This window comes from Dermacentor albipictus, chromosome 1 (genome assembly GCF_038994185.2).
Source record: "Dermacentor albipictus isolate Rhodes 1998 colony chromosome 1, USDA_Dalb.pri_finalv2, whole genome shotgun sequence".
NCBI lineage: Eukaryota > Metazoa > Arthropoda > Arachnida > Ixodida > Ixodidae > Dermacentor > Dermacentor albipictus.
In genome coordinates, this window is record NC_091821.1 from 250,005,456 (window position 1) to 250,033,393 (window position 27,938).

A 27,938-nucleotide genomic window follows, 5' to 3' on the forward strand; every position below is an offset into this window, starting at 1 on the left:
AACGCGTTAAACTTTTCAGTTATTGGCTGGTGAAAGCTTTCAGCAGGCAAATGTTTAGGAATGCCGGCATCATTTAGGCAGAACAAAAAAAAAAGGAAAGTGATCACTAATAGAACATGATAAAGCACCAGCTTTTGTCTTCGACAATGAAAAATTTGTTATAAATATATCTAATACTGACTGGCATTCATTTGTTGTTCTTGCTGGTTCATTGATACCATTACCAAACTCATTTGACAGCAGAACGTTTTTAACAATTTGTACTAAGAGGAGTATTGATCCCCGTATCAGTGTCGTAATCATCTACGGCAACCAACAGGCATCTGCTCCCTACAACAAACGAAAGAAAGCTTTCATAAAATTCAAGAAATGGTGAGATAGGCCCACTTGGCGGCCGATAACAGACCGAATATAATACTTTATATGCAAGTAAAGATAACACTTCGTAATCGGGCGTCACGATACTGAAAGCATCCACTAGTTCGCAGTCCATTTGTTCTAGAGTTAGAAGTGCAACACCACCTCCGCGATCGCAAGGTCGGTTGACATAATGTGTATTATAGCCTTAAATTCTGAAGACGCCACTCTCGTTTTTGCTCCATTATTCACTGAGCATGATAACTGAGAAACTGAAAAAAAAATGCCTAAGGAATTCTTCTAAAAGATATAAATGCTTGTTCGGGACAGATCTGGCGTTTAGATGCACACATTTTAGTGCACGAGACAAATTTAGATACTACGCTGTTCAAGTCATCTGGCGGGAAGAAATTGTGGTCATTCATCTTTGCATTCTTTGGGTCAAGAATAACACTGGCTGTGGTCTGAAGGCGGTCAAGGTCCTCGCGACATCGAACGTTAATTGCGTTTGCCTCATCAGACGTTCGCAATAGAACGTTTCACTGGGCAAACCACACGTGTTTAAACCCAGCTTGCTTGGCCCAGTTTTTGTTGCTTTTAGCAGGTCTCTTCTTCGAGCGGGCCAAGTTTTCCTGGATGAAGAGGCGCATATGGCTACCTTTTAGTTCGTTCTTCTTGGTCAACCACGATGCCCTGATCGCCTGCCTTGTGAAACGCACGATTATTCCAGGTATCTTGTCTTTCTGTGCAGGCAGCCATTGTACTGAGGCAATGTCATGCTCAACAAAATGAGACGTTTCCAGTTTGTCTGCAGCTTCATTTATCACTTTGTGCAAGTTTTCGCCTCGCACGAAAGGCACCCCATGAATTTCCAAATTCAGCTGGCCAAATTCAGCGCTGCAGTACGATAGCGCATGAGCGCAGTCAGGGGGTTGTATTTCATATTCGCGGGCTTTCTTTAAACGCCGAAAAAAACTCGCCAAGCAGCATGTATACGTTGCCGCAAAAAAATTGGATCTGTCGTTTCTGAACGCCCTCTACAACGCAACGAAACGCACTTGGCCCTAAATTGAATATTAAAAATTTTGCATAAGTCATCTTAGTTAATGAACTAATTAAGCTGAATATTAAAAAAAATACTCTAAGGAGCGCCACATGACGGCAAACCATATGCCCTTCGTTTCATTCAGCTGCGGCTAATCACTTCTTTTTTTATTCTTAACACAAGTTACGTGAAACACCTGTATACTATACCCACAAATATAGTCGCTAAGAAAAGTCAGGGAGGATTCGAAAAGAAAGCTACGAATTAGTAAAGATGAAGAGACTTGATGAAATATCTCTACCTAGCGCACATCGGGGACACGTGTGCGTTTATTTAGCGGATAAGTATACACCATGCATGGTCTGCCGTAGCCTTAGTGCAACCTTTTACCTGCCTGCGTGCACTATATTTCACTGTAAAAGCTAGATTTAGGTGCACGTTAAAGAACCCCAGGTGGTCTAAATTTCCGGAGTCCTCCACTAAGGCGTGCCTCATAATGAGAAAGTGGTTTTGGCACGTAAATCCCCATAATTTAACTCTAAAAGCAGTTCTTCAGCCCTTTATGGGCGGGAAGAATTAAAACATTCCCTTCGCTTCATTCGATTCCTTTCTACTCATTCACCGCTCACTACAGGCCGATCCAATAGCGATAACACATGCGCGATAACACTATGCATTGACGAAACGAACATTGACGAAACGTGAAAAAAAAAGTTGAATCTTTACATTATACCTTGCGTATGGTTCGCAGACAGCAGTGTAATATGTCTGTAAGATAGGTGATTAAAGCAAACCGCTTTTTCGTAAAACAACATGCTGTATTCCATAAATACTCATAGCATAAAGACTCATAATACTTCCCTCTAAAGAAAAAAAAAGAGACTCCCCGGCATAGTCTAGAACAGTGGTCATTACAGTAAAGGAAGGAGTGCAACTTTTCTAGTGTATTACATAGGAGTTTTACAGGTATTCCATTTTTTTTCTTTTTTTCTTTTTCTTTTATGAAGGAACAGAAACGAAGGGACATTGCTTTATATCCTGCCGAGTTCTGTACCTTGCGAGACATATTTCAAATGGCGATGGGATTTTCTTCGGTGCCTTACAGATATCTTGGGGAAGTTGTTCTCATTATACACTCAAAAGTGAGCGATATTTGTTTACCGTTGATTTTCCAGCGCTCGGGGTTTTGAACATCTGGCACGAAATTACCCAAAAGGGACAGCTATACAACAACATTAAACCAATTTCACTGTGACAGCAGGTAAGTGCTTGAAACTGGGTTTGCCTCTCGCGTCCGTCCATTCTGTCACGCACACACGACCTCGTTGTAAATGTTGTTATGTCGTCGTCAGACAGCCTTGTCATCTGCAGCGACACCATCGCTGTTGTGCGGAGAAAGAGAAAAACGTTGCCCGCAGCCGCCAACACTGGGTTTCGGAACCCACATCTCTGCCGCGATATGCATTTGTAAGTCGGGCACGCTAACCACTGCGCCAAAGCGCAAACAACAGCGAATGGCAAACAGTGCAAGGTATTGCACTTTATACAGACTCTGACAGTGGTGGCGTCTGTACGAGCATGCAAGTCTGTACGTGTACGCGTATATCTAATTTTACAACACGCATTACGGTACCATACAGAAAGCAAGTTGCGCACACCACAAAGAAGATGAGCTCATAACTCATTTATATAAAAACACTTTCATCCGACATCACATAATTTATTATAACTGTTTCAATATTTTTCAGTATTTATTTTTCGTCATATTCTTGCGTCAAATTAATACATTACTCTTCTTTGACCGCACCCCGCCACCAGCAACCCTCCAACAGCTCGCTTCTTGGCCGCCCTCCTGCAGTCCGCGAGCTCAGTCATTGGAAGAAAAATCAGGCAAACTTAACAAGATGACGTTCTTGGCTGTGGGAGAATGCTGCTGCCACAGTGAAAGCCGAAGTTGAAAGCCGAAGGAACCCCTGAAGCCTGCTGTAGTTTTTTTTCTTTACTTTTCAAACACTGCTTTCCCTGATTAAATTTTCCACACGACGCTAAAGCTATATAACGACAGTAAAGCTAGACGAATCGCACCCTGCAGAAATATTTCTCGCACAAGGTCAATGCGCGACCAAAGACAATTATTTGCGTGCTTTTCGCAAGCACGTACGTCGGCTGTCGCGGGCAGTCATCGCGCACCCCAGCACGTTCGACTGGCCCCTCAGCTGTGGCTTGCGCTCGACGCTCGAGAAGCTCTCCTTTCTTGACGGCCTCTTCATGGTGAGCGCGTTCGACCTCATTATTATGCAGACTACAGCCGCAGACGACCAAAAATTAGGAAAAAAAATATGAGCGACAGCTTTGTCCCTGCAGCGCGCGAGTTGTATTCCGATGCGTCTGGTCGTCTGAGTATCATGCCGGGTCAACTTTCAGAAAAGAAGGTTCCAGGGGAAAAAAAAAAACACCCTTCCAAGACTGCGCCCATGCGAGCCGCGCATAGATCCACTTTCGGCGAGCACGTGCGCCTCTTCCCTCCCGCAGGAGGGCCAGAGTACTCCGCCGAGCCCGCCTGTAAACCAGATTTGCCTAAACTCGTTGTGCAGACGCTAAAAGCACCCGTCTGGTAAATGAGAGGTCCGAGGAAGCTTAAAGGGGTCGTGCAATTCCTTATAATGCGCGGATCTACGCTTCTGCGAACAAAATGCTGGGCCCTATTCGGGCTATGTCTTTATTGTTGTCCGCTTCTGACAGCGTCTACTGTCATTTAGAAAATTCAGGGTGCGTTTTAGACAACGCGGGTATCGACCAACATCGCCTGGAGGCAGTTGTAGAGAACGTTCGCAAAACACTGAAAGCGGACAAAAAAAAAATGAAGGCCATCCACTGTTGTCATACAAACAGCGCACCTTTCGGCGACGAGTTCGTGTATATCCGCTTCTTATTTTGTATTCGCGTCGAGTCCATCGTCTTGCAGCGACGACCACTCAGCATTTTACGAGGAGACCAATAAGTCCCCCGAAACCTTATTGTACAGCCATGGGCTTAGTTTGTCAAGCTGTTTTCGAGCAATCTTGCCTCTGGAATATCGCTCGAAAGGCATAGATCGACGGCTGCAATGCATGTGAACGGTCCCATCATAAGTATGATGTTTCGGCGCGGTGCATAGCTGAATTCACTTTTATTTTAAACAAACTTTTTACAGAGTCTGCTAGAGGGGCAGAGGCTAAAGGCTTAAAATGCCTGACAAAGACATCAGGCTCTTGGTAAGCGGTTTTAGCAAAAGAATATGCACAGTCATGCTTTGGTCACGTGGAAAATACAGAAAAAAACAGAGCAATCATTCTGCATAGAATACATGTATATGTATATATTTATATGCATTAAACATATATTACACGGCCGTCTATTTTCTCATGCAGATATATTCATGCAACGCACGAAGATATTTGTACACGCACGTACATTTCGTTTTAGCACTCATACTCACACTTATCTGTTTGCTGGATGTCACAATATCGCTCTGCGGTAACAAACTAACGACTACACTTTATAAGAAACCCACTGGCGTTCACCGGTACCTTCATTTTCAAGGTAGCCATGTTAAGCACTGCAGAACCAGCGTACCCTGTAGTCAAGCACTTTGTTCCAAGAGACTGTGTTCCGAACACTGCGATTTTATTAACTGCGACAGACTCCGCGATGCCCTGATAATGCAAAAGTATCCACACCTAATCGCAAATGACGCGATTAAGCGAGCCGATGCAGTAGACCGCAGTGCGCTTCTCAGACTGGATAAATGGGCTGAGGAACGAAGGCATACTAATTTAGTTTTAATACACTCTGCATCGATTCCAAACGTTATTGTCATTATTTTAAAAAAACTGCATCATAACATACTGATGGAGAGTAAACGCCGCTGTTTCCGGAGCCGCCGCGCGCAGTTTACCGACGATCAACAAATTTGCGCAACATACTAACGTCTTCTAAAACAACAAGACCCATTCACATAGGCCGTCATCCTTGCGACATATCAAGGTGCAAGTTTTGCGTTGACGTGACGACTTCGCTAAGTGTCATGAGCAGCGTCAAATTTTAGCCTTAGGGGGAAGCTTGAGCTCGGGCCCAACTCTGAAGCGGCCTATTCAAATACTTGTACAATGCAAAAACGCTTTTCTGAGATAACCCCTGGACCGAGTTTAATGAAATTTGTTGAATTTGAGAGAGAAAATTAAATTCTAGTGACCGTTGGAAGCGGAATTTAGATTTAGGGCCTGAATTTTGTTGAAAGAATTTTCAGAAAATCGAAAGTTAAAAAAAATAGAACTCCAAAGTTTGCAAATTAATAATTCTGCATCAAGAACAGATATCGCGGTTCTGTAAAGGCCATCCATTAGATCGTTCAAAGTGGGCGAATTCGATATATCAATTTTTATATTGCGTGAATTTGTTACGTTGTGTACAAGGGTCCTGCAAAAGCTGTATTTACACATTGCTAAATTTTTTTTAGATTCATGTGTAACATATCAATTTCGTCCGCTTTAGATGTACTATGAGATGCAATTCATAGAATCGTGGTATAATTTTTTGTTACTGAGTTAGAGAGTTGTAAACTTGATAGTTTTGTTTTCTGAAAATTTTATTTTTGCCAATTTTTAACAAAAAATTGACAACATAAATCAAAAATTTGAAGCCAATAGCCACTAGATTTAAGTTTTTCTTTTAAATGCAACAAACGCCGTCAATTTTTGTGCAGTGGTTGCCGAGAAAACGAATACTCATTTTATATGTAATTAGATACGAGCACCCGAGCTATAGCTTCCTCTTAACAGGAAGCGTTAGCTCGGGTGCTCTTATCACTTCATTGTATTTAACTTACGATGAGTGATGCTCATGAACCTTTGTTCTCACATTTTCGTCAATACTTATGTGGACACCTGTTTTGATAAGCTCTTTTGTAAACCCTGCCTTTGTAACATTTGTTGCTGTACGAAACTGCTGTTACAAGCATTCCATCCCGTGGTGAATTTTTACCACATTTCACATGTTTACGGATGATTCATGACGGGTGCAGTCACCTTACAGCAAAAATCTGTCCTCTGTCATGGTTTTTTCTTTTTCTTCTTTTTCTAACCACGTGTGATCTTTTCTGTAAACCCTGTTTTTATTGTAATTAGTGTTGCCTGACGAACCAGTTACGACCATCTCCTCGTGCATTTTTTCTCTCTTTTTTTCTTTTTCTCGTTTTTCTTTCTTTTTTCTATTGACGTCATCGTGTCTGTGTACCCTGTTATTGCTGTATATAGTGTTGATCTGCGAACCCATTACAAAAATCCCGTCGCGCATTTTTTTTTCTTTCCCCCCTTTTTTTTGACATGTACTGTTGATTCGTCACGAGTGCAAACTCCTCACAGCAATAATGTGCCTTGGCAATGGATAAGCGCATGGGGAGGCCTATGTCATGTACGTATATAAGCACAACGCCTTACCATTTCCTGTATTCCGACGAAGGCTGGACCCCGACCGAAACGTAGGAAATAAAGCATCGTTTTTTTTTTCGTACGTGCGTTCTCAACATCCAAGTGCATATATATAAATATATATATATATATATATATATATATATATATATATATATATATATATATTCTCAACCTCCAAGTGCATATATATATACATATATATATATATATATATATATATATATATATATATATATATATATATATATATATATATATATATATATATATATAGATATATATATATACATATATATATATATAAGTACCAATTATATTCTTTTAGAATATCCTGCATGTACGTGGATAGTGTTGAGATTAACCGGATCATCTTGAAATCAGCGGGACGCACAGAAACGCTTACCAACATTTTTTTTTTTTTGAAGAGGGAAAGACCGAGGAAAAGGGCCGAAAGATTGCACGATACAACGATTGGCTAAAGAAATAACCGCTCGTTCATTTCCTTACAAACATTGGCCAAACACAATCGTAAGTAACATTTAAGATTGTTTTTTACGTGTTTCAAAGGATGCATAGCAGGAATTGATTTGATGCTTCCAAGGCAAACTTGCCTGTTACGCCACAATGCTGTTGAAACAAAGTGAATGCAAATATACCGCTCTAACGAAGGATAAAAATAAAATAGAAAAACGAGATGACGCTCTATTTTTACATAATTCGATTATCAAGCCCCCGGTAAAAAGCAACGCTATCGTTAATTGTAACACCATGCGTCAACCTGGAGTAACAAACAGCTTGCACAGCTTGCACAGCTACAAAGCCGCCGGCCATATGGAATAACGCCCACCAGCAGTATGCATAAGAAGAGCGCCCGCGGATAACTTTAGCGACCTAATGGGAGAGAAGCGATTAACAAAGCTCAAGCGTGGAATGCTATAGCATGGTGCTCTGACGAAAAAGAAAAGTCGCAATTTCGCCCGAAAGGCGAAGCATCGATTGCGACAGCAAATTGGTAGACAGCTACTGGAAGTAAAAGTAGTAGTTTTATCGGCCGCATAAGCTTGGAAACATACGCTTACTCCATAAATTAAAAAGCATGGTGCGAGCGCGCACAAGGAAACATGAATACAGCACACACTGTAAGCGCGGACGCTCGCTGTCAAAACGCTGGTGTGAGCAAGTGCGGCAGCAGCAGCGAGTGAAGTGACCGTCGTGCGGTCTATCGCTTCAACGAAATAGCGGCGAGAACACATGACGCACAAAGATATGAGCGGTCTGCAGATCCCTTTCAATGTATACGACGCGTGCGACCGTGCGGAATACACGGAGTCGAAGCCGCCCCGCCCCCCCCCCTCCCTCCCACGCTGCCTCCGCGCTTTCATCCCTATCGCGCGCGAGAATGAGTCGCAATCGTCAGTTCTCTTCGCGCCCGGTCGCGAAACACGCAGTCGCTGCCGGAGCGCAACGCCGCCCCCCGTCCCTCCCTCTCTTCGTGCGACGGAAGACGGCGCGTTTGCTCTCCGCTTTCCTCCTTCACGCGCGCCAGATTGAGCCGCGATCGTCGGCTTCCGTCGCGTGCTTTCCCTCGCACATAAACCATACGACTCGCGGCGACGGTGTTATATCGCCCTTGGGCTTTATACGAAACATCACGCCGGCCGCAAAAATGAGCCTGGAGTGTCCATATAATTGGCAATAAAAGAGATAGACACGCAGCGGCGCTTTGATGGTGTAGTTCGCACCACTGAAAGCGCCTATGCATCGCTTGACGGGTGCCACGCGTGCTAGCTCACTTTCATGACAATGTCCACCGGAGGCGAGACGAGAGGAGCAGGCCACTCTGCCTGTCCCTGATAACCGACCTCTTGGCGACAGAACACTCGCCGGAGCATGCTCATGCAGCGCGCACCATTCTTTCAGAGCGCTTTTCGCCCATCTCGAGTGGCCGCAACGAACATACCCGGCGTGAAGAGCTCATCAGGCAGGCGGGCGACGGCCACACGAAAGAAGGCTCACGGCGCTCGGCGGAAGACACGTAACTGCGGCGCTATGTGCCGTCTCTCTCGTTGTCCACGTCCACCTGTCAGCTCAGCCCTTCGGACAACGAGCGACCAATTAGCTCGTACGGAAGTCGTACACCGAGACAAGTAACGTATTTGGCGAAATTTGTTCACCCTCCTTCTTCACAGAGTAAAAGTCTTCTCCGCTGGAACCAACAGAACCAAAATTGAGAACCGTGATTTCGTAGTGTGATGAAAACGGTAGTTTTCTTCGCAATTGCTGTGTGTGCCAACATTCGAATAAGAAAGTGTGTGTGATGCCGGTGCGCAAAGGAAAGTTCAGAATGCCTGGTCTCTCTCTCTCTCTCTCTCTCTCTCTCTCTCTCTCTCTCTCTTTCTTTCTTTCTTTCTTTCTTTCTTTCTTTCTTTCTTTCTCTAATCACGTTTCGATAGCTTACATTAGTTTAGTCTCACTACTCAATTACGTATTGTTTCTTTCTGCCTTAAACGTATTTTTTTTTTCGTTGTTGTTTTAACCTTAGAATACTCGTTGGTTTCATACTTGTTCCTGCCGTCCTATTCCCGGCCTATGCCCCGATTAATGGATATAAGCCATAGTACAGAGTCATCGTCGAAATCGTTACCATCGGTGGCTGAGCTCCGCAGGTGAGTGGGGCTTCGGACTCCGGGCCCATGCACCATTCAGGCGCGACCCTCTGAGTGACCACGCGTCGCATGTGCTGCTCGAGCTTGCGGAAAAGCTCGGCAACGTCCGACGACGCTTGATTGATGACCAATGAATGCCACGCGTCGCCCTACGCTTTGGTCGTTAGCAACGATAGTGCGCACACGTTTTACAGCTCTGTCCGAACAAGACTTAACGTCGCGAACTATACTGCTGAAGCAAGTGAAGTGCCAAATTTGCATGACTATTTGTCCGTGCATGGTAAATAACATTCCCCATTCATAAACTTGACGGTAACGCGTCGATTTGGCAGGACTGTCTAAGGCTGATTATTAATGTTCAAAGCATGGCACAGTCGTAACGTTGCGGCCTAATGACCTTACGTAAAAGCTCAATTTTTCAAGTGTCCTTTCGTCAGTGTTACGCTTTTAATTATGTATAGTCCATAAAAGCAGACTCCTTGTACTAATCGGTGTTGTTGTCATGCGTCTGTCTACATGGGCCCACATTAAATTCTCGTTAAATATACAGTTATTTTCGAAGTAACTTTTTTTAGATATATGTATTGATGTAAACTGATGAAGACATCGACGAAATCAAAAAAGCTCATTTTCCTTTATTTATATTTTTTGTGAGTTTGCCTTTTTTTTTACATACGAAAGGCCAGCGTTTATACGTCTGTAGGCGCTGGGGACATTTCACATTCAACTGTAGCAAACTTCACTTCTGTTCCAGATTTCTGAATGGGGCCTCCTCATCCCGTAACAAATTATCTCTCGCTCTCTCTTTCATCTGATGAATCGAGGCACACATAAACCAAACAATTGTCGTACCACAGCCAAAAGGTAGTTTGAGGTTAGATGACATGCCACAAAGAGAAATTTTACACTGTAACATATAACCTAAGCCCGAGGAACAAGTAAAATATAAAAGGTATACACAGCATAACATTGTAGGTTATGCGCATATTTCCACGCGCAAAGCAGTAATCACTTTTGCGAAAAACCGATCAAATGAGATGAACGCTGTGAAACTGTGTAAAGCAGTTTTGCTGCACTACAATCTCGCCTACACCTTGTAAGCTTTCTACTGTTATTTCTCCCTCCCCTCCCTTTCTCTGGCTTTCTCTCTACGAGGCGCGAGAAAACGGCGTCATAACCTCCGCGTGCCATACTTCTTGTGTCTGCAGAAGGAAGCAAGGCAGTCCGACAATTCTAATAGGCTGCCACTTTTCATTCTTTGAACAAGGCCAGCGCAAAGGGAAGGACGCAGTTTTATTCTCGGTGCAAGCTACATAAACTGCTTACAATCTATATAACCGTAATTGAAAGAATCACGATGACATCTGGACATTGTGCGGAATCTTGTGCTACAATGCTACCGAGTTTTCGCGCCAACGCTTTTGCGCCAACTATGCTCGCGGTGTCGAATTAATACGAGTTGGACAATGTTAAACGCGTGTGTTTCTTCAGTATCGCATTGCAATAGAGCCTCCTCCGACTATGACAATATTTTTTGCCTTGTCACCATTTTTCCCGCCTCGGCGAAAACTGAGTGTCTCGCGCGAAATTCAGAGCCACTGCTGCCAACCAACGACTCAACCTTTACTGCCACGAAACGGTTCGGGAAAATTCCAGAAACACCAACGATGCACAATTCGCGAAATTCCAGTTCGTGGTGTTTCCGCGTGCCTCGAAGCAATTTCGCATCTGTTCCCTCGAGACGAGAACATGCGGCAACGCGAAGAAAAAACAACGATCGGCCCAACGGATGTTGAAACCGAAATGAGAGCGGCCAAGTCTCGCAGCGTAGCAACAGAAGCTACATGAATTCACTTTGAGGGTTGTTACGCTACACATCAGAGGCGACCGGTCTCCCGCCTTACAGAAGTCGCCAAGTCTTGTGCGCGGTCGAGTGTGACGGTGTTGGATTCCTTTTTCCTGCCCCCAACGCGCAGTGTTCTCTTCCTGCTTTCCTCCATTCCTGTGTACGCTGTTATCACCTTAAATGCGTGCAGCGCAGTCAACGGTAGCCGGGCCTGCCGGTGCGCATCCACGCCCTCTTTGACTCGTTCCTTGGTTCTTCTCTCTTCTACCGCGCCGCTGTGCTCGCGTAATGCGTTTCTCCTGGCTTCCCTTATGCAATAAAAGCGCCGCCGAAAGAGGAGTGACTGGGCCAGTCTGCTGCCGCGCTATAGAGCATGTCGCCCCAGGCTGGGATTTTCATAAGGGCGAACATTAGCTCTTCTTCCCTTTTTCTGTGGAATCGTAACAGTCTGTAGTCGGACTCGCTGCCTTATCAGTATCGTAACTACCGAATTGAGTAGAGTCGCTAGTCGAGATCACACGCCGAGGTCACAGTCAAGACTTCAGCCCGGGCTCGGGCTAACAGACAGCAACAGTCTTGGATGAGGTAGAAGCACGTAGCATTTTTTTTTACGCATTTAATCACCGTTAAGTGGCCTTTTGTGAGGAGAGCAATTTACTCGAATCTCAGCCGAGGGCACGGTGAAAGTTTCCGCACTAGCTCAGATATGAAAACAGAAACGGAGGTCGAGATCGACGAACCATATAAGATGCGTCCACTTATGCGTACTGTGAGAGCTGGCCATTATTCGCTAAAGCTGCATCACGTACTGCGCGCGCATTTTTTTTTCGTTTTCTGACTTCGTCGTACAACTTTTTTTTTCTTTTTAGCCTTCAACATCTTCAAGTTCCCTGCGTCAACTGTCACTGCGATACAGAGGTATGTTCAGATCACCGGCACCTGCTCTGCGGCAGCACCCACTTCCCTTTCACCTCGAGAATAAAATCTTCTTGGGCGAGTTGGCGTTTACTTAACATGTTGCTCGCTTTAGCGCAAAAACTCGAAAAAAAAAAGAAGACAGTGACAGGCGAAAGGAAAGGAAAGACGAGCGCTCGCCTTTCCTTTCGCCGCTCAATGTCTGCTTTCTTTTTTTTTTTTGCGCTAAAAAGAGCAATATGTTAACCTTTCGCCTCCATGCTACTTCACTACGTGGATGGTTATGCCATACAAGAAGAGACAACTTAACCGGGAGCACTCTGACCCCCTGCCATCTTGAGATGACTCATCATAGTCGTCATCTAATAGCGAACCGAGAATTTCTTTGTTCACATTTTGTTTTAATAACTTGTAAGAGATTTCTTAGAAATTATCCATCTGCTAAACGAGCATCTTGCAGCAAAAGCCAAATCTACAGTAAGGAACCTTGAAAAAGCTACCGCAGCTGGTCCCAATTTCGACTGTCTGCCTCTGGCGTGGATTTCACCGGTGGTGCGCTGCAGAGCGGTAGTTTCTCAACGCCCTCTGGTGTACGCCTGTTCACACTAACGCTATCATGCCTCTAGTAGGGGCACAGTCCTCTCTGCAAATGACGGATCACGTAAAAAAAAGTTAACATTCATTTCTTTTTTGTGCAGTTACGTTTATAAGTCTTCCTTTTCGTGAACTATTGATCGCTTTATAGTCAAACAATTCAATCGTGATGAAGTGACACACAACAGCACAGTTAGATGGAACTCTGCTTGAAGGAACAACGCGAACTTAAACAGATCTGCGTTTCTCACTATAACCGCGACTCAGTCTCTCTAATGTCCCAGCTAACGTTAGTCAAGCTGTTTGGCGAAAAGAAATATTTAAAAGAATTACGGTGCAAGACACAGTTATAAGAGCTACCGTGTTCGGTCATCAGAGTTCTGACAATCGAATACCGCAGGTCTTAAAATCGTACCTTGCACCGTGTCTCTCTCTCTCTCTCTCTCTCTCTCTCTCTCTCTCTCTCTCTCTCTCTCTCTCTCTCTCTCACACACACACACACACACACACACACACACACACACACCCACACACACACACACACACACACCCACACACACACACAAACACACACAAACACACACACACACACACACACACACACACACACACACACACACACACACACACACACACACATTTTTGTTGAACGGCTTGGCTAGCGATATCTGGGACACCCTATATATTTGATGAATTTAAGGTTCAGTTTGGCGCTGCTGTGACGCCCTCAATGACGTAATCCCCGGCCAAGCTATTTGTTCGTCGAAGTCTTAGACAATTAACTGGTTTCTTCTGTGTTCTAGTGAAGCCATCCCAAAACAAAGAAACTGTGCTAAACGTCAAAGCTGTACGGTCGTTTCTGAACTCTCATACTAAGCAGAAGCTTAAAAATTGAAGGTGCTGTAATATTGAAAGGGTTGGTTCCCGGCGGCGGGCGGCCGCGTTGCGATGGGGGCGGAATTCTAGAACGCTCGGCGCGTTCAGCTTTATCTTAGCGATCACCGTGTGGTCAAAATTAATCCGGAACCTTCGGCTGCAGCGTCTGTAAATGCGCACAGGTCGCTATGGGACGTTAAACTCCGTCAGTCAATCAAATAAATTATCCTGGCGAAAAATGTGGCGGCAGCTGAAAAAAACACCGTGGTCCAGTCAAAGTGTAAGCACCACCAAATGGCGGCCGATGCATTCTCATTGTTCCAGTTATCAGCAAAGACTGCCGAAAGGCGCATTAACTAAATATTTGTTAATAACTAACATAGCAGCGATCCCTTCACCGATAATGCGTGCGTTTCGCGGAAAATGTGGCACCGGGTACTTCACGCGAAATCCGCGCGCCATTGGAATCCACTCGGGCAGTTTAATCAGCGATTCATCGTTATTTGCTGAATTCGTCGAAATTCGGTTATACTCGGTGAATTACGCGGCATAAGTCCAATAGGAAATGTTATTAATATTTATCAATGTGCGACTGGGGATAACAGTGCGGTATCGTCAATCAGATATACAGGACATTTTTTTCCCCTGCTATATCAGTATATGATGCGTGTGCAATAACAACGTGTACAACCATTATTTTGCCCCAGTAATCAACTTAAGCACCGCGGTTGCCCGACTGCAATCGTAACAACACTGTGGCAAATGCCTCACGTTTCCACAGCGCGTATGGTCTCGCTGGACATCAACGTTCTAATTGTTATTATTATGTTTATTTTGCGGAAGAATCTCTCAAACATAAACGATTCATGCTAGTAAAGCTGCGAAGGAGGCTAGTTGGCGTGACTTCATGGCTGAGCGCGCTGCCAAGTTTTGACGAAAGACTGTTGAAAGAAGCGTCATCGCACATCGCCCTGTCTCTCTGTCTTCGTCTCTCGTCAATATGAAATATATTATTAAAGAATTCGTAAAAAAAAGTATCTTATTTACTGGATTATGTGGCAATACTTGGCAACGCTACCGATTGTTTGGGCTAATGACGCCGTTCAAACAACTTAAAACACTTGAATTTCCTTTATTTATTTATTTATTTATTTATTTTTTATTTATGAATACTGCGATCTTGTACACAAGATCATAGCAGGTGGGAAACATTGTGTTAAGATACAGAATTACAGGCACAAAGAGAACAAAATTGCACATAGAAATTCAACAAGAGAATACAGCGACAAGGTCAAGTGACAACAATCAATTCAAATGCTCTTGAAATGAATGCAATGATGTCTGTCTGACAACATCATCTGTGAGTTTATTCCAATCAGTGATGGTCCTTGGAAAAAAGGAATATTTAAAACAATTAACTCGCGGATTTAATGGTGTTATAGAAAGAGAATGGCGATTTCTAGTTTGGTACCCCGAGGAATAGATAAGGATATCGGAGGTGTCAACTTTGAAATTATTATTAATTAATTGATAGAAAAACCTTAAGCGACATATGCGATTTCTGTTAGGAGTAGAGGGTAAACCATTTTTTTTAATATGTTTCTCAATATCTCTGAGCCGAAAACGCGTAAACGCGCTTTCTTTGTGATACGAGCTAATTCCGTGAAAGAATTGACCTTATCTTTAACTGATTTGGGGACAACCTAAAAATTCAGTGCCAACTCCGCCCACGATAGCCCAGTAGCTTTCCTCTGTGCTTCCGTGCTCCACAACACAGTTCCCCTGTAGATAAGCCTATAACGAAAGAAGCTCGTCGTCGCTGTGACGTCCTGGAAATGAGCTAACGCAATTGCAAAGCGCATTCGTGCTAACTATTCTTGCGTTGCACAGTGGTGTGTTTACCACTGCATTCTTAGTTTGTCACCGACTTCGTCGCTTTAACTTAGCTTAGCTACGCAACCATATCATGAGAAGCCAACGAACAAAGACGCCAAGGACAATATAGAGGAAATTACTTGTACTTACTAATAGAATTAAAGAATTTATAAATTAATGGCATTGAAAGTGGATGAAAAAACTACTTGCTGCAGGTGGGGAACGATCCCGCGTCTTCGCACAGCACCAATTGTCTTCGCACCCTAACCAATTGAGCTACCGCCGGCGCCATCTTCCATTCCACTTTCTTGGGTATTTATGTGTCACTGCTATAACTAACCTTGGGCGTGTTAGCCAGCGCCACCATTCACAAACCTTGGCGGCGCGTGTGGAACATCCTTTCTGCCGCAGGCGTCACGAGTACCTGATGTTTTGGGGGGGAAGGCAACCGGTCAATAAACCCACAAGTGCTACCTGGAGGCATCAATGTTGCCGGATTCGAGACCCTCGTCAAGTAATGAACGAGAAGAAAGGGAGTCCAACCCGCCGTGGTGACGCCATAGTGGCTTTGGCGTTGCGCAGCTAAGCCCGAAGGCGCCTGATCAAATCCAGGCCGCGGCAGCCGCATTTCGATGGGGGCGAAAGGCAGAAACGCCCGTGTACCGTGAATTGTGTGCACGTTAAACAACCCCAGGTGGTCAAAGTTAATCCGGAGCTCCCCCTGCTACGGCGTCCTTCGTAATCATGTCGTGGTTTTGGCACGTATAAAACCCCAGAATTGAACCGAACGTTATTTAAGTAGGTAAGCACGATATACTTGCCTTCAGTTTGTTCATTTAGTTAAGTTTACCCACCGCGGTATCTTAGCGGCTATTTCGTATAGCGCTGCTGAGCTCGAGTTCGCGGGTTCAATCCCAGCCGCGCCCCCATTTCGATGGGGGCCAAAGGCAAAAAACGCTCACGTACTTCGATTGAGATGCACGTTACCGAACCCCAGGTGGTCAAAGTTAATCCGGAGTGCCTGACTGCGGCGTGCCTCATAATATTATTTTGATATTCTTTGCACGTTAAACCACAGAATAATTTTTGTTTTAAGTTTTACTTTCAGAATTTTGCACAAAAAATGCCACTGCATTTTGTTGCGCATTGTTGTAAGAGAAAGTTCACTGCACTACCACTGGAATGGTTGGAATGCGAATATTGGATTGATTGATTGATTGATTGATTGATTGATTGATTGATTGATTGATTGATTGATTGATTGATTGATTGATTGATTGATTGATTGATTGTGTCCATGGTCCCAAAGTAACACAGGTTCCCTTAACGTGTGCCAGTGCTCGATACACTATCGTTTCTGCATTCCGCATCCGTGGAAATGCCGACACCGCGGCCAGAAAACAACTTCAGGAATAAAGGACGTCCACGGTCGTTGCAAGAAGTATTACTGGAATGACCGATAGGTGCAGAAAATACGGGAAGGACTGGCAGCTCGGCGAGTTTCTAAACTAAACACAGGAACACGTAGCGCGAAAAACGTCAACCAGAGAGAGAGACAGGAAGCTAACGGGGCAGCACTTTCTCGTTCCCTTCCCGTCTGTCGTCGTTTTTTTTTTTTTTTCGCGCGCAAATTACGAGATGTGACGACACTTGCGGCGATGCTCAGAGTGCGCGGATTATTGCGTGGGTCGGCTGCGCGGACAACTCACCGTGGCGTCTGCGAGCAGCAGCGGGGGGGCTGGGCGCGCGGCTTGTCGCCCCGGAGCGGCCGTCGTGTGGGCGCGCGCCGAGAACCGCCGCAGGACCGAGTGGCGGCGGCGACTCCGCGAGCCACGAAGCGCCGAGCCCGCCGCGAGGCGGCGACCGCCGAGGGCGACACGGCGGTCGCCGAGAGCGTGTCCACGTTTTGAAAAGAAAATGTTGTAATGGGGAACTACAGAACGGGTTAAGATCAGACAGACGCTTAGAGGATAATATATGTTCCTACTAGCTCTGTGCATAGAGATTTGAGTAGCTCAGAATAGACCTTTATGGATAGTATTTCGAGATATCAAGGGAGCCTACGACAACGTGTGCAGGGAAATTTTATTATGTGTTCTCAAACACGAAGGCATTGATGACAAGTTCGTGGAGCTGCTGAGGAATATGTATCGAGACAACCGAGTACAAATTGTACGGGAAGGCCAAAAACGTGAATAAAAAAAAATGGGCGGATAACGTGCACAAGTATCTGTACCTGAAAAGCGTGGACGCGGAATGGAGAAAGAGTTCAAGAAAGTTGGCTTCCAAGTACAAGGTAACTGAAAGCACAAATAAAAAACCAGGAGTCATCAGAAAGTGAAAGATACAGAGACAGCGAATTCAATGCAGAGGATGAAGAAAATATAGACCATGGAGATTTACAAGAATGGGAAGAAAGCAATTAGAAGGCAAGATCTGTACGATTACACGTAGGAAAGTGCCTTGCTATCTGAGGCTCGAGCTGGTTGCCTAAGGTCAGAAACATACCGGAGCACATATTCTCAACAAGACGAGGTATGTGTATGCTGCAGCATAAATCCGGAGACCACTCAGAATATCCTAATGGGATGCGAAGGAGGAGGAGGAGGAAATAAAGAGAGAAGGCAGGGATGTTAACCAGAAATGCGTCTGGTTTACTACCGTACTCTGGGGGACGGGAAAGAGGGAATAGGAATAGAAAGATAAGATAGAGATAGGGAAGGGGGGAAGTCGCGGACGCGGAGGGCCTGAGCGAGTCAAAGACGTTCACATAGGCCAGTCGCCCTCAAGAAAGACAAAAAAAAAGTGCCTTCACAACTTTATGGGCCGACAAGCGATGGGGACGGTCTTCAAATAGCACCTGCACAGACAACGGCCGATCGTCCAGTCGTCGCAATGCGATAATGTTTGTCTTTCCGACTGAAATCGATGGCAATGGTACAATAAATGTTCTATGTTCTCTTCCACACCGCAGAAGGGAATGCGAAGGGATTCTCCCAGTGACATTGCAGGTAACGTACACCTTCCAGAAGTGCTTGGATTTAAAGTGGACCGAAGCACCAACCGGTCAGCAGTCGAGATAAGCAATAGTTGTATAAAGTATTGGTGGAAAAAAAGCAGGGAACAGATGGATAAGACCGGATCCGTTACAAGCTTAGGTAGCGGTACAAGGTAGATAGAGGAGTTTTGAGAAAGTGAAAAAATATTAGAGAGATGTATGCCAAAATACTAGCATGGGACAGAGAGAGAGAGAAATCATAAGGGAAAGGCAGGGAGGTTAACCAGGCTGAGCCTGGTAGGCTACCCTGCACTGGGGAAAGGGGGAAGGGGATTGAAAGAGGAGGAGGAAAAAAGAAGCTCACAGTTCGCTTGCACACACAAGCGTTTATCGCTGGGTCAGTCACAGGCGGTCATACAGGCTGGTGCATTTCAAGAAACGCACGAGCGCCTTTGTGACCTTGCACATAGCAGACGCACGAGGCCACAGGCCCACTAATGCTAGAATGAAAAGCATGTATGACATACCTGAGTAAGTCGAGCAGGCTAGGTGACTATTTGTCACCGGCCCGTTTCAAAGAGTACGCCAATAAATCATCATCAACACGCTGGATGTCCACACTGCAGCGGTAACCCGGCTGGAATCGCATATGGAAAGCAACAATGTTTTCGCCCTTAACGTCACTTTACGCCCCGACGTGAGTAGGCTCTGCTCTGAACACGCCTTTTCTGGCACCGTACGAGTGAATGCCATTGTCACCGCGATGAAATAGCTGTAATTAAGGGGAACTAATGGCAATGCGACAAACGAACGAACGTCGAAAAAAAGATGCCGGACGGAACTCTTTGTACTTCAACCGTTTGTCGTGTTCCTCTGTATTATACGAACCAACTTGCCCGTTATCGTACGGCGTTACAGTCGGCCTCAACCTCTACCGCTTCTTTTTAGCTACATTTTGACACGAGAGTGTTATATCCTTCGCTCCAGGAAAGTTCGGGAGCACCTAAGTACGTCACGAAAACCGAAACCTTGCCACGGATCCTGCATTCCCGAGACTGGCGTCACGATTGCACTATGCTATGATTATGCCGTACTGGAGAATCAAAAGCGTTGCGTTATTGCACTGTCCTGCCACATAATTATTTTCAGTGAACCAATTTACAGTCTTTCATTAATAAGAGTTCTTTGTCATTGTCTGGTCGCATTCGCTAACGATAGGTCCAGCATCAGGATTGACTGGAATTAGTTATTACGAAAAATTCAAGCGTAAGAGCTTTTTGTGAATACAGGTCCATGTATAAATTTATGTAGCTAAATTTCGCTGTACGAAACAACAAAGGTAAGCGAAATGACCGAATAAGATTGAGTCTGATAAAATGTGTGCGGCTTGCTTTGAATTCCTCGTGGACGGGCAACAAAAGTAAAACTTAAAAGCAGAGCGTATGTTTCACATGTATACGCGTTGCGCCAAGTTCCATTGACAGAGGGATTAACTTGCAATTTTAGCATGATTTGTGTTTTTGGTAAGTGCCTCATGTGTATACGCTACTCCTGCTGCTGAAAAAAAAAAGGGGGGGGGGGGGACTGTGGCTCCTTCAAGATGTCTGGGACGCCTTTCTTCTGCAGCTTCCTCTATCTGTTATTAAACGGATCGAAAATAAACAATTTTATTCCATTATAAAGCAATACATTTCTTTGACGCTTGGTAGCGTTTCATGGTCTTTCGTTCGTCTTCTAACCGCGTACGCGCGCCTCTCATTGGACGAGAGAGGTAGAGAGGGTGTCGCCGAGCGGAATGAGAGGAGGAATGTGTTGAAAACGAAGCTGCTGCACTTGTCGCCGAAACGCTCGACGCATGCGCTTATAACGAATCGGCTTATATGTAGCCACCTGTACCAACCTCACAGTCGTGCCGGTCACCGGCTCCTTTTGTCCACTGACTTACGCAATGAAACAGAAGCGATACTTAATTATCCTCGCTGCAACAAATGTAGTCCTTCAAGCGCATAGTTCCTTTACTGAAGTTAAGCTTTCCTTGCCTTCCTCACCGGCATTCGGCGAGTCTACTTAGTTGGCTTCTCGCCGAGTGCGCCGATCCTGGAGACGCTATATACCACGGTCGCGAGAGGCACGCGGGGCGGAGCGCCTGCTCGTCGGCACGTAATTGCTGCGCTGCAAAACGAGATGCAGCACGCTCACATCGCGTTCATTAAATCTATTCGTATGCATCTGCCTCTCCATACTATATGTATCAGGTGTTGAAAATTAAGCGTTATGGTATTCTTGAAGTTAGGCACTGGGAGGCCCGCGAAGATCACCTGTGCAAATAAGTTATGTTGCCAAGGGGACACAAAGTGAGATAATAATTATCGCTGTCAGCAGGCCAATTAACTAAAATTGAATAATCAACTTTTTGTTTACTGCAGTAAGTGGGTATTCCTGTATTGAAAAGTTAGAGGCAGTCGTGTTTCTACAGAGTATCCGTTGGAAGAATTCTTCTAGCGTGTGTGTGCTCCGAGATATCAGATTCCAACCTTTAATTGTCGTTCGCACGATTACGCATGCAAGAGAGTGAGGATCGGCGCAAAGCTCCTCCCTGATGTGACGCGGCTGTTGCGTGCGGCGTTTAGTCTGTCAACTGGGCGGAGGCATAGGCAAAAAAAAAAAAGAAAGATGATAACTGTTCCCCTTCCCCTCTCGGCTGGCGAAATCAAGATATGACAGCGCGGTGTGCCGTGCAGTTGTTGCTCTTGATTTCAATAAAACTTACAGTTCTTGAAAATCAGCAGTCACCTCACTTGCGCAGCCCAGGCGAGGACCATGCCCGCTCGTCTAGTCACCATTACGCGCGCGCACTGCCCTCCGGCTTCTCCGCTCTCGCCATTATCTCGGCATGGCAGCTGCCGCCATCGTTACAGGCTGCGTGGTCGCGTGTTACGACAGCGGTTCCGGGTTCTTCTATTTATATTTCGCCAGCCGAGAGAGTAAGGGGGACAGTTATCATCTTTGTCAATGCCGCCACCCCGTTGTCAGACTAAACGCTGCACACAACAACCGCGTCACATCAGGGAGGAGCTTTGCACCGATCCTCATTCTCTTGCATGCGTAATCGTGCGAACGGCAATTAAAGTTTGGAGTCTGATATCTCGGAGCACACACACGCTAGAAGAATTCTTCCAACTGATAGTGTGTAGAAACACGGCTGCCTCTAACTTTTCGATACAGACATACCCACTTACTGCAGTAAACAAAAAGTTAATCAATTTTAGCTCATTGGGCTGCTGACAGCGATAATTATAATCTCACTTTGTGTCCTCCAGCCACACAAATCGTCAAAGCGATTACAGCGCCCGCATCTCTAGTGGCGGGTCTTGCGCCCGATATACGAAGCTTTGGATTAGTGGTTCCACACATTCCATCCCAGATACAACTATGGGATGACCACGAGTTGTGCATACGAAGAAGCTGCTTACTGCGAGCGCCAGCGAGAGTTGGCTCGTGAATGGGCTCGTCTTCGTAAGGCATATGCTCACCACGCGAAAATGAAGTGAAAGAATGGTGAAACAAAATATTTACAAATTAATATAGACTACTTGCGAAGTTTGACTTGCATGGTGTAACACTCGGTACAAATAACACAGCTTCGCTGTTCGACCATCTTCACGGACTGGAAGGGGCGGTGATCTTGCAATTCGTCCCCAGTGTAGCTGAACAGGACAATGTCATCTGCAAACTGAAAGTTGCTGAAATATTCGCCATTGAACCTCACTCGTAAGCTTTCACGCAGCGCCCTTGGCTACAGCCAGCGGACACATATTGGCGATCGTGCATTTCAACTAAAGCATGTTCCCATTCATTTTGACCGCGATTAAGCATATTGTTACGGCACAAGCAAGAGTGGCGCCAGTCAGAAACAGATGGAACCGACAGTAGAGTGATGTAAGTAGTGGCTTGAGGCGACAGGCGGGTGTGTTCGGGAGAGCATAACCGTGGTTGTGTGACTGGTGGACTATAGAAGTCGTGCTGCAGTTCAAGCTGAATGACACTAGATGCGCAATCAAAGAGGGCTGAATGGGACGATAAAAAGTCTAAGCCGAGTATAACATTGTAAGGACAACGGCAAAAAAAAAAAACAGTCGTTAGGCGCCCCGCGATGCCAATGCGAGCACCCACCGTCGGCGACGCGGAGGGTGCCTGATGCAGCGGGTGCGTGAACTTTGTTCAGGCGGCGGCGCAATTGGGCACTCATCACGGATACGTGCGCGCCAGTGTCAATGAGTGCTGGGACACTGACGCCATCGACTAAAACGTTCATCAAGTTTCTTTTTGTCGGCAAAGTGATCAGAAGGTTTCGCGGTCCAGTCGTCAATGGAGCGTCACCTCCGGGAGATGCATGCATTGGGCTGCATCCCTCAGTTTTCCGTCGGGGCTGCTTCGGCGATGGTGGGCGACAAGCCTGCGGCAATAGGGACGATGGTCGACGAGCTGGTGGCGAACGGGACTGGTGACGTCGGAATGACGCCGAGGGACTGTTCCAAAGAGCACAAGCGTCATTGTTTGGCTGTTGCGGTGCCAATGGAGGCTGGTAACGACGCTCGCTCTGTTCGGGGCGGTAATAACTGGTGAATGACGGTCGCAGAGGGGAGGAGACAGTACGGTTGTTACAATGGCGAGCAACGCGACAGACACTTCGGCAGGCAAAACAGATTGGCCGATCGTCTGCGGTTCACCACTCGGCTGGATTTCGGTAGCGTGCAGGATACCGCAGACCAGTCGATGAATTTGGAACACGAGACAGTTGCGAAGCGGCAACGGCACATGCAGAATGTTCGGCTCACTGGGGCGGGAAAGAAGAGCTGCAGGAGCCATGGCTTCAAGTTCTCGCCGCACTATGTGCGTCATGTCATCTGATGATGGCTAGCCTGTCGTCACAAGAGGATGTCGCAGCTGTGTTTCGCAGACATGCGAACGGCGTTGTAATGCGGCGGCTCTCGGCCTACTCAAAGCGTTGACACTGTTATGTCCTGTACTGTTTCACAATTTTTGCACATGAGCAGGTTGAAAGTATCGCCAGTGAACACCTTCAGTAAATACCCAACCTTGTGACTCAGCCATATCGCTGTCGGCCTTACGGCACAGATCCCGCATGTCCTGGATGCAAGAGACGTATGATTCTGTGGACGTCTGGGTGCGGGTCGCTAGTTCTTAGCGGTGCTCCTCCGCCCGGCGGGATGGCCGAACAATTCCCTTAGCTTCTGTTTGCACGTGTCCCAGCCGTTAAGCTCTTCCTCGTGGTTGTTATACCACGCCTTGCCTTGAATATAGGTAGAAGCGCACGTTAGTCAACATAATCGTCGGATCCCATTTGTTGGGGGCACTTACACGCTCATACGTGGCGATCCAGTCTTTCACGTCGGCGTGGTCGGTGCCGCAGAACGTTCCTGGACCCTGCGGCTGAGGCTCTCACTCGTGCTACATAAAAGTGTTTTTCCGAGCGTGAAAGAAGCCCGCGAATACACGACACATGCCTCGAGCGGCCAGTCGCGCGGTAATATATATGTGTGTGTGCGTGCGCGCGCGTGTGTGTGTGTGTGTGTGTGTGTGTGTGTGTGTGTGCGTGCGTGCGTGCGTGCGTGTGTGTGACGGTAATTATAAACTGGGAATAGATAAAAAGCAGTGTACCTCTTATCAACTTTTTTCTATAGACCGTGTCATTTCTATTGACCGTGACCCAATCTATAGAAAGGCAAAGTCGTATGTAAGAAGTTCTATGGCCAGTCTAAAGTCATTTTTGTAAGGAAGCACAACCGTCGGGGTTGTAGGCGTTGATGTGGGCTGCGCCATGTCGGCTCCTCTTTCGTCCGTCATGTTGTCCACTGTGAGGCAATGACCACTGCGGAGCTCCTTTGTTGTTTCTCGTGGGCACCCCGCACCTCTCACCTATATATACATCTCACAATATAATAATAATAATATTTGGGGTTTTACGTGCCAAAACCACTTTCTGATTATGAGGCACGCCGTAGTGGAGGACTCCGGAAATTTTGACCACCTGGGGTTCTTTAACGTGCACCTAAATCTAAGCACACGGGTGTTTTCGCATTTCGCCCCCATCGAAATGCGGCCGCCGTGGCCGGGATTCGATCCCGCGACCTCGTGCTCAGCAGCCCAACACCATAGCCACTGAGCAACCACGGCGGGTATCTCACAATATATACAAGCGTACCTGCTTCGGCAGTCGCGTTGTTAGTACGATATTTTCGCTCTGCGACAGATCTCCCGACCACATGCCGCGGACTTATTTTGCCGGCATCGGCGTCACGAAAGCCTGTCACACTGCGACGACTCGCTGTCGTCAGTCGCGTCAGCGGCGTTGCCGGCCTAGTGTGGCAGAGTGCTTCTCAGCGACACAGTCTCTCTAGTCGGCCGATAGTGGGGCGTCACTGTCTTGTCCTTATCTGTCGGAGTCCTGTTGGCCTAGTGTGAATGAGCTTTAATAGTTTGCTATCGAAGCATTATTATTCAAATCGAAAGCAAATACGGGTACCTGTTGGGAGCGATAGTACGGAACCGTGCATGACGACGACTTTAAAGATCCGATGCGGCCGGCTTTCACCTCGAAGGCGCCGCCATGTTCTAGTCGTGTGTGTTCGTCTCGTTGCAGTGTGAAAAGAACATCGCCCGACTCTCCGCCGACGAATTCCTTCCCGCCGACACGACCGTTGGCGATCCGTCTCCAGACTATTGGTGTCGGTGCAGAGTGACAGAAACGCCGTCAGGTCGGAAAACGCTGTCGCCAGCAGTCGGCAGACCAAAATCGGTGTCGTGTCAGCCTAGGGTGATCGAGCCTCAACACATGCTGCACTCACCAAGAAAAGTGGTACTCCAAGCTCAACGTAGCGTCGAGCACAGTCGGCGATCGTCGAAGCCCAATCTGCGGATTAGCGCGCTGGCTTTTATACAAGATTCGTCGAACGAACCATGCAGCGTAATGGCTGGCGCCCGCGTGACATCCAGGAAATTCTACAGAAAGTTCTGCAGAATTCGTGTCACGCATACAATGTGATTACACAAAGTTGGCCGAGAACATACATAACTGATAGAATCAGCCGTAAGATTCGAGTAAGTTAGAAACGATGCAAGCGCGTCTTGCGCTGAGCGATAACCAAGTTGTTGGCGAGCAAAATGCAGTCTCCGGAAATAGGCTAAATAAGTACACGTGTCACTATAATGGGTAGCATCCAGGCGGCTGAAGAAGCACCAAGGTAAGATCTTAATACCAATTGAGATATAAAAGTATGCCCACAAATTTGCGCGGTCTGTAAAAATGCTTCGCATGACCGCATGACACATAGCTAATCATCAAGGACGGTCTCTGTCTTTACAAACACATATATATACATACAATACATATTCTGCTTTCGGACTGCATTCAATAATGAAGTCAGGTAAAAAGAATTACGCTAAGTACGGCAAAAAACCATTCTCCCTGAAAGTGTGCGGCTAATACCAATAACAAAAAGAAAAAAATGTCAGAATTCAAAAGTGCAGCAGAAAAAGTACGAGTGTTGCGTTTTATGAGGAAGGGGCAGGATTGAAGTGGAACGCGTGCCCGTATTAGAACGTTGAGTTTCCCACTGCCACTGCTTCCTCAAGTGAATCGCGACTCGCCCTTATCTATGTCTCACCTCCGTACTCAGAAATGCAACGTAAGTTGAAGCCCATGCCTGACTTGATCTATGTGACGCCTGTCGTTAACGCGCCGAAGGAAACGCAGTGAGCGTCTTTGGGCCCGTTAACGCCAGACTTCATTTAAATCAAGTCAAGCATGGGCTTCTACTTAAGTTACATTTCTGAAAACGGGGGTAAGTCTCACCGTGCTGCTTGCGGCGGCGGTTGTGTGCATTGTGCGTTCGAGCTTCGGTGCTGCGGATCCCCTCCACGTTGTCCCGTCTCGGAATGGTTGGATATAGGATTACAGTGCGGATTCTTCTAGTCTCCAACCCGCTGTTCATCGATTTGGTGAGGTGTTCCGGTGGCTTTTCTTGTGCTTGGTTTTTTCCAGTGTTTAGCTGAAGGTTTTTAGCTTCCTGCCTTGCTGTAGTGTTAGCTTAAACTTCGGCTAGGCGCGGGCGCCACGTGCTTTTCACCGCGATGGTGGCCCCTTCGCGGCTTCGGCCGCTTACGTTTTTCGGGCGTGTTCCCAAGGGCGCGTCCAACGTTGATGTTTGCAAGGCGCTCGTAAAGCGCTTTTCGTTAAACGACTTAAAGGCAGTTCAGGATTTTAGTGCAGGACGGTTTGAGGTTACTTTTCAGACTAAGGCCGCGGTTGATCTCTTCTCAGCTGATCCCGCATTGAAGGTTCGTGATGTGGAAGTTCGTTTTGAGTATAGAGGTGTGCGGGTGAAGTTGGTTAGGGTGTTTGGCTACCCCACGGATCTTCCGGACCAAGCTCTTGTCTCCGAGCTAGAGGTCTTCGGGAAGGTTCACGGGATCTCCGAAGAATGCGTGCCCGGGTTCCCTGCCATTGGCACGGGAAACCGGCGCATTCGGATAGAAATGGCGCGGCCCGTTCCTAACCTTCTTCGTGTAGGTGAGCGTGTCGTTCAGTGTGAGTACGAGGGTGTAGTTAGGTTGTGCCGTAGGTGTAACTTGGCAGGACACCACGCCGCCGCGTGCGACACGCCTAAGTGCGCGCGCTGCGAGCAGTTCGGCCACGTGTCATGCGACGCGGCGTGCGTACGATGGGGCGGTGACCATGCGGTTTCGGCGTGTAGTGTCCGCACCTACACGTCAGTGACCGCGAGGCCACAGCAGCAGATACACCTGCCGTTGAGGAGGCGGTTACTTCGCCTGTAGCTGACGCCGAACTGAGGTGCGTCTTAACTGTGGTTAACACGCCCGTGTAACTAGGGACTTATTTGCACAGGTGGTCTTCGCGTGCGAGCTCCGAGTGCCTAATTTTAAGAAAACCTTAAAGCTTAACTTTGAACAACTTGTATAACGGGTGCACATGCACAGATGATGTGTCATTGTTTCATTGCATCCGGAAGTGTCACAGGTAGGGCTGTCGGCCCATCCAGTAAGAAACGAGTATGACTTGGTAAACGCGACACCAAGCCACAGCCGATATATACACGACGGAGTTTCTTTCAACCGGGAGACACTGGTAGCTGGCTACTGTCAGGACGAAAGATATCAGGACAGTCACGACAGACGTATGCAGCTCAAGGCAGCCGGAGCGCTATAGTTTCTTTCCTGTGGTCTAGGGACGTGAGAGCTATAGGATGTGACA

The 27,938-nt window shown here is 46.5% G+C and overlaps 2 protein-coding genes across 9 annotated transcripts in view; one reads left to right on the top strand and one right to left on the bottom strand.

Moving 5' to 3' along the window:
* LOC135900756 (G-protein coupled receptor 83-like) overlaps positions 1-27,938 on the bottom strand; it is a 171,088-nt gene that overhangs the window by 101,964 nt on the left and 41,186 nt on the right. For 5 of the 8 annotated variants that reach the window (XM_070531158.1, XM_065430337.1, XM_065430328.1 and 2 more), the window contains exon 1: positions 17,355-17,444. The exons of 1 other annotated variant lie outside the window; for it this stretch is intronic. The gene's annotated coding sequence lies outside the window, so the exon portion shown is untranslated. Of the gene's footprint in view, positions 1-17,354; positions 17,455-25,512; positions 25,557-27,938 lie in introns of those variants that run through there. 2 more of the 8 variants (XM_070531159.1, XM_065430320.1) reach the window with 2 other exon arrangements.
* The window catches only part of LOC135900778 (cytochrome P450 3A41-like), an 83,711-nt gene continuing 82,274 nt past the window's right edge, over positions 26,502-27,938 (top strand). Inside the window, exon 1 of the mRNA XM_065430356.2 lies at positions 26,502-26,665. Coding sequence (XP_065286428.1) covers positions 26,603-26,665 — 63 coding nt within the window. The 5' untranslated portion in view covers positions 26,502-26,602. The remainder of the gene's footprint in view (positions 26,666-27,938) is intronic.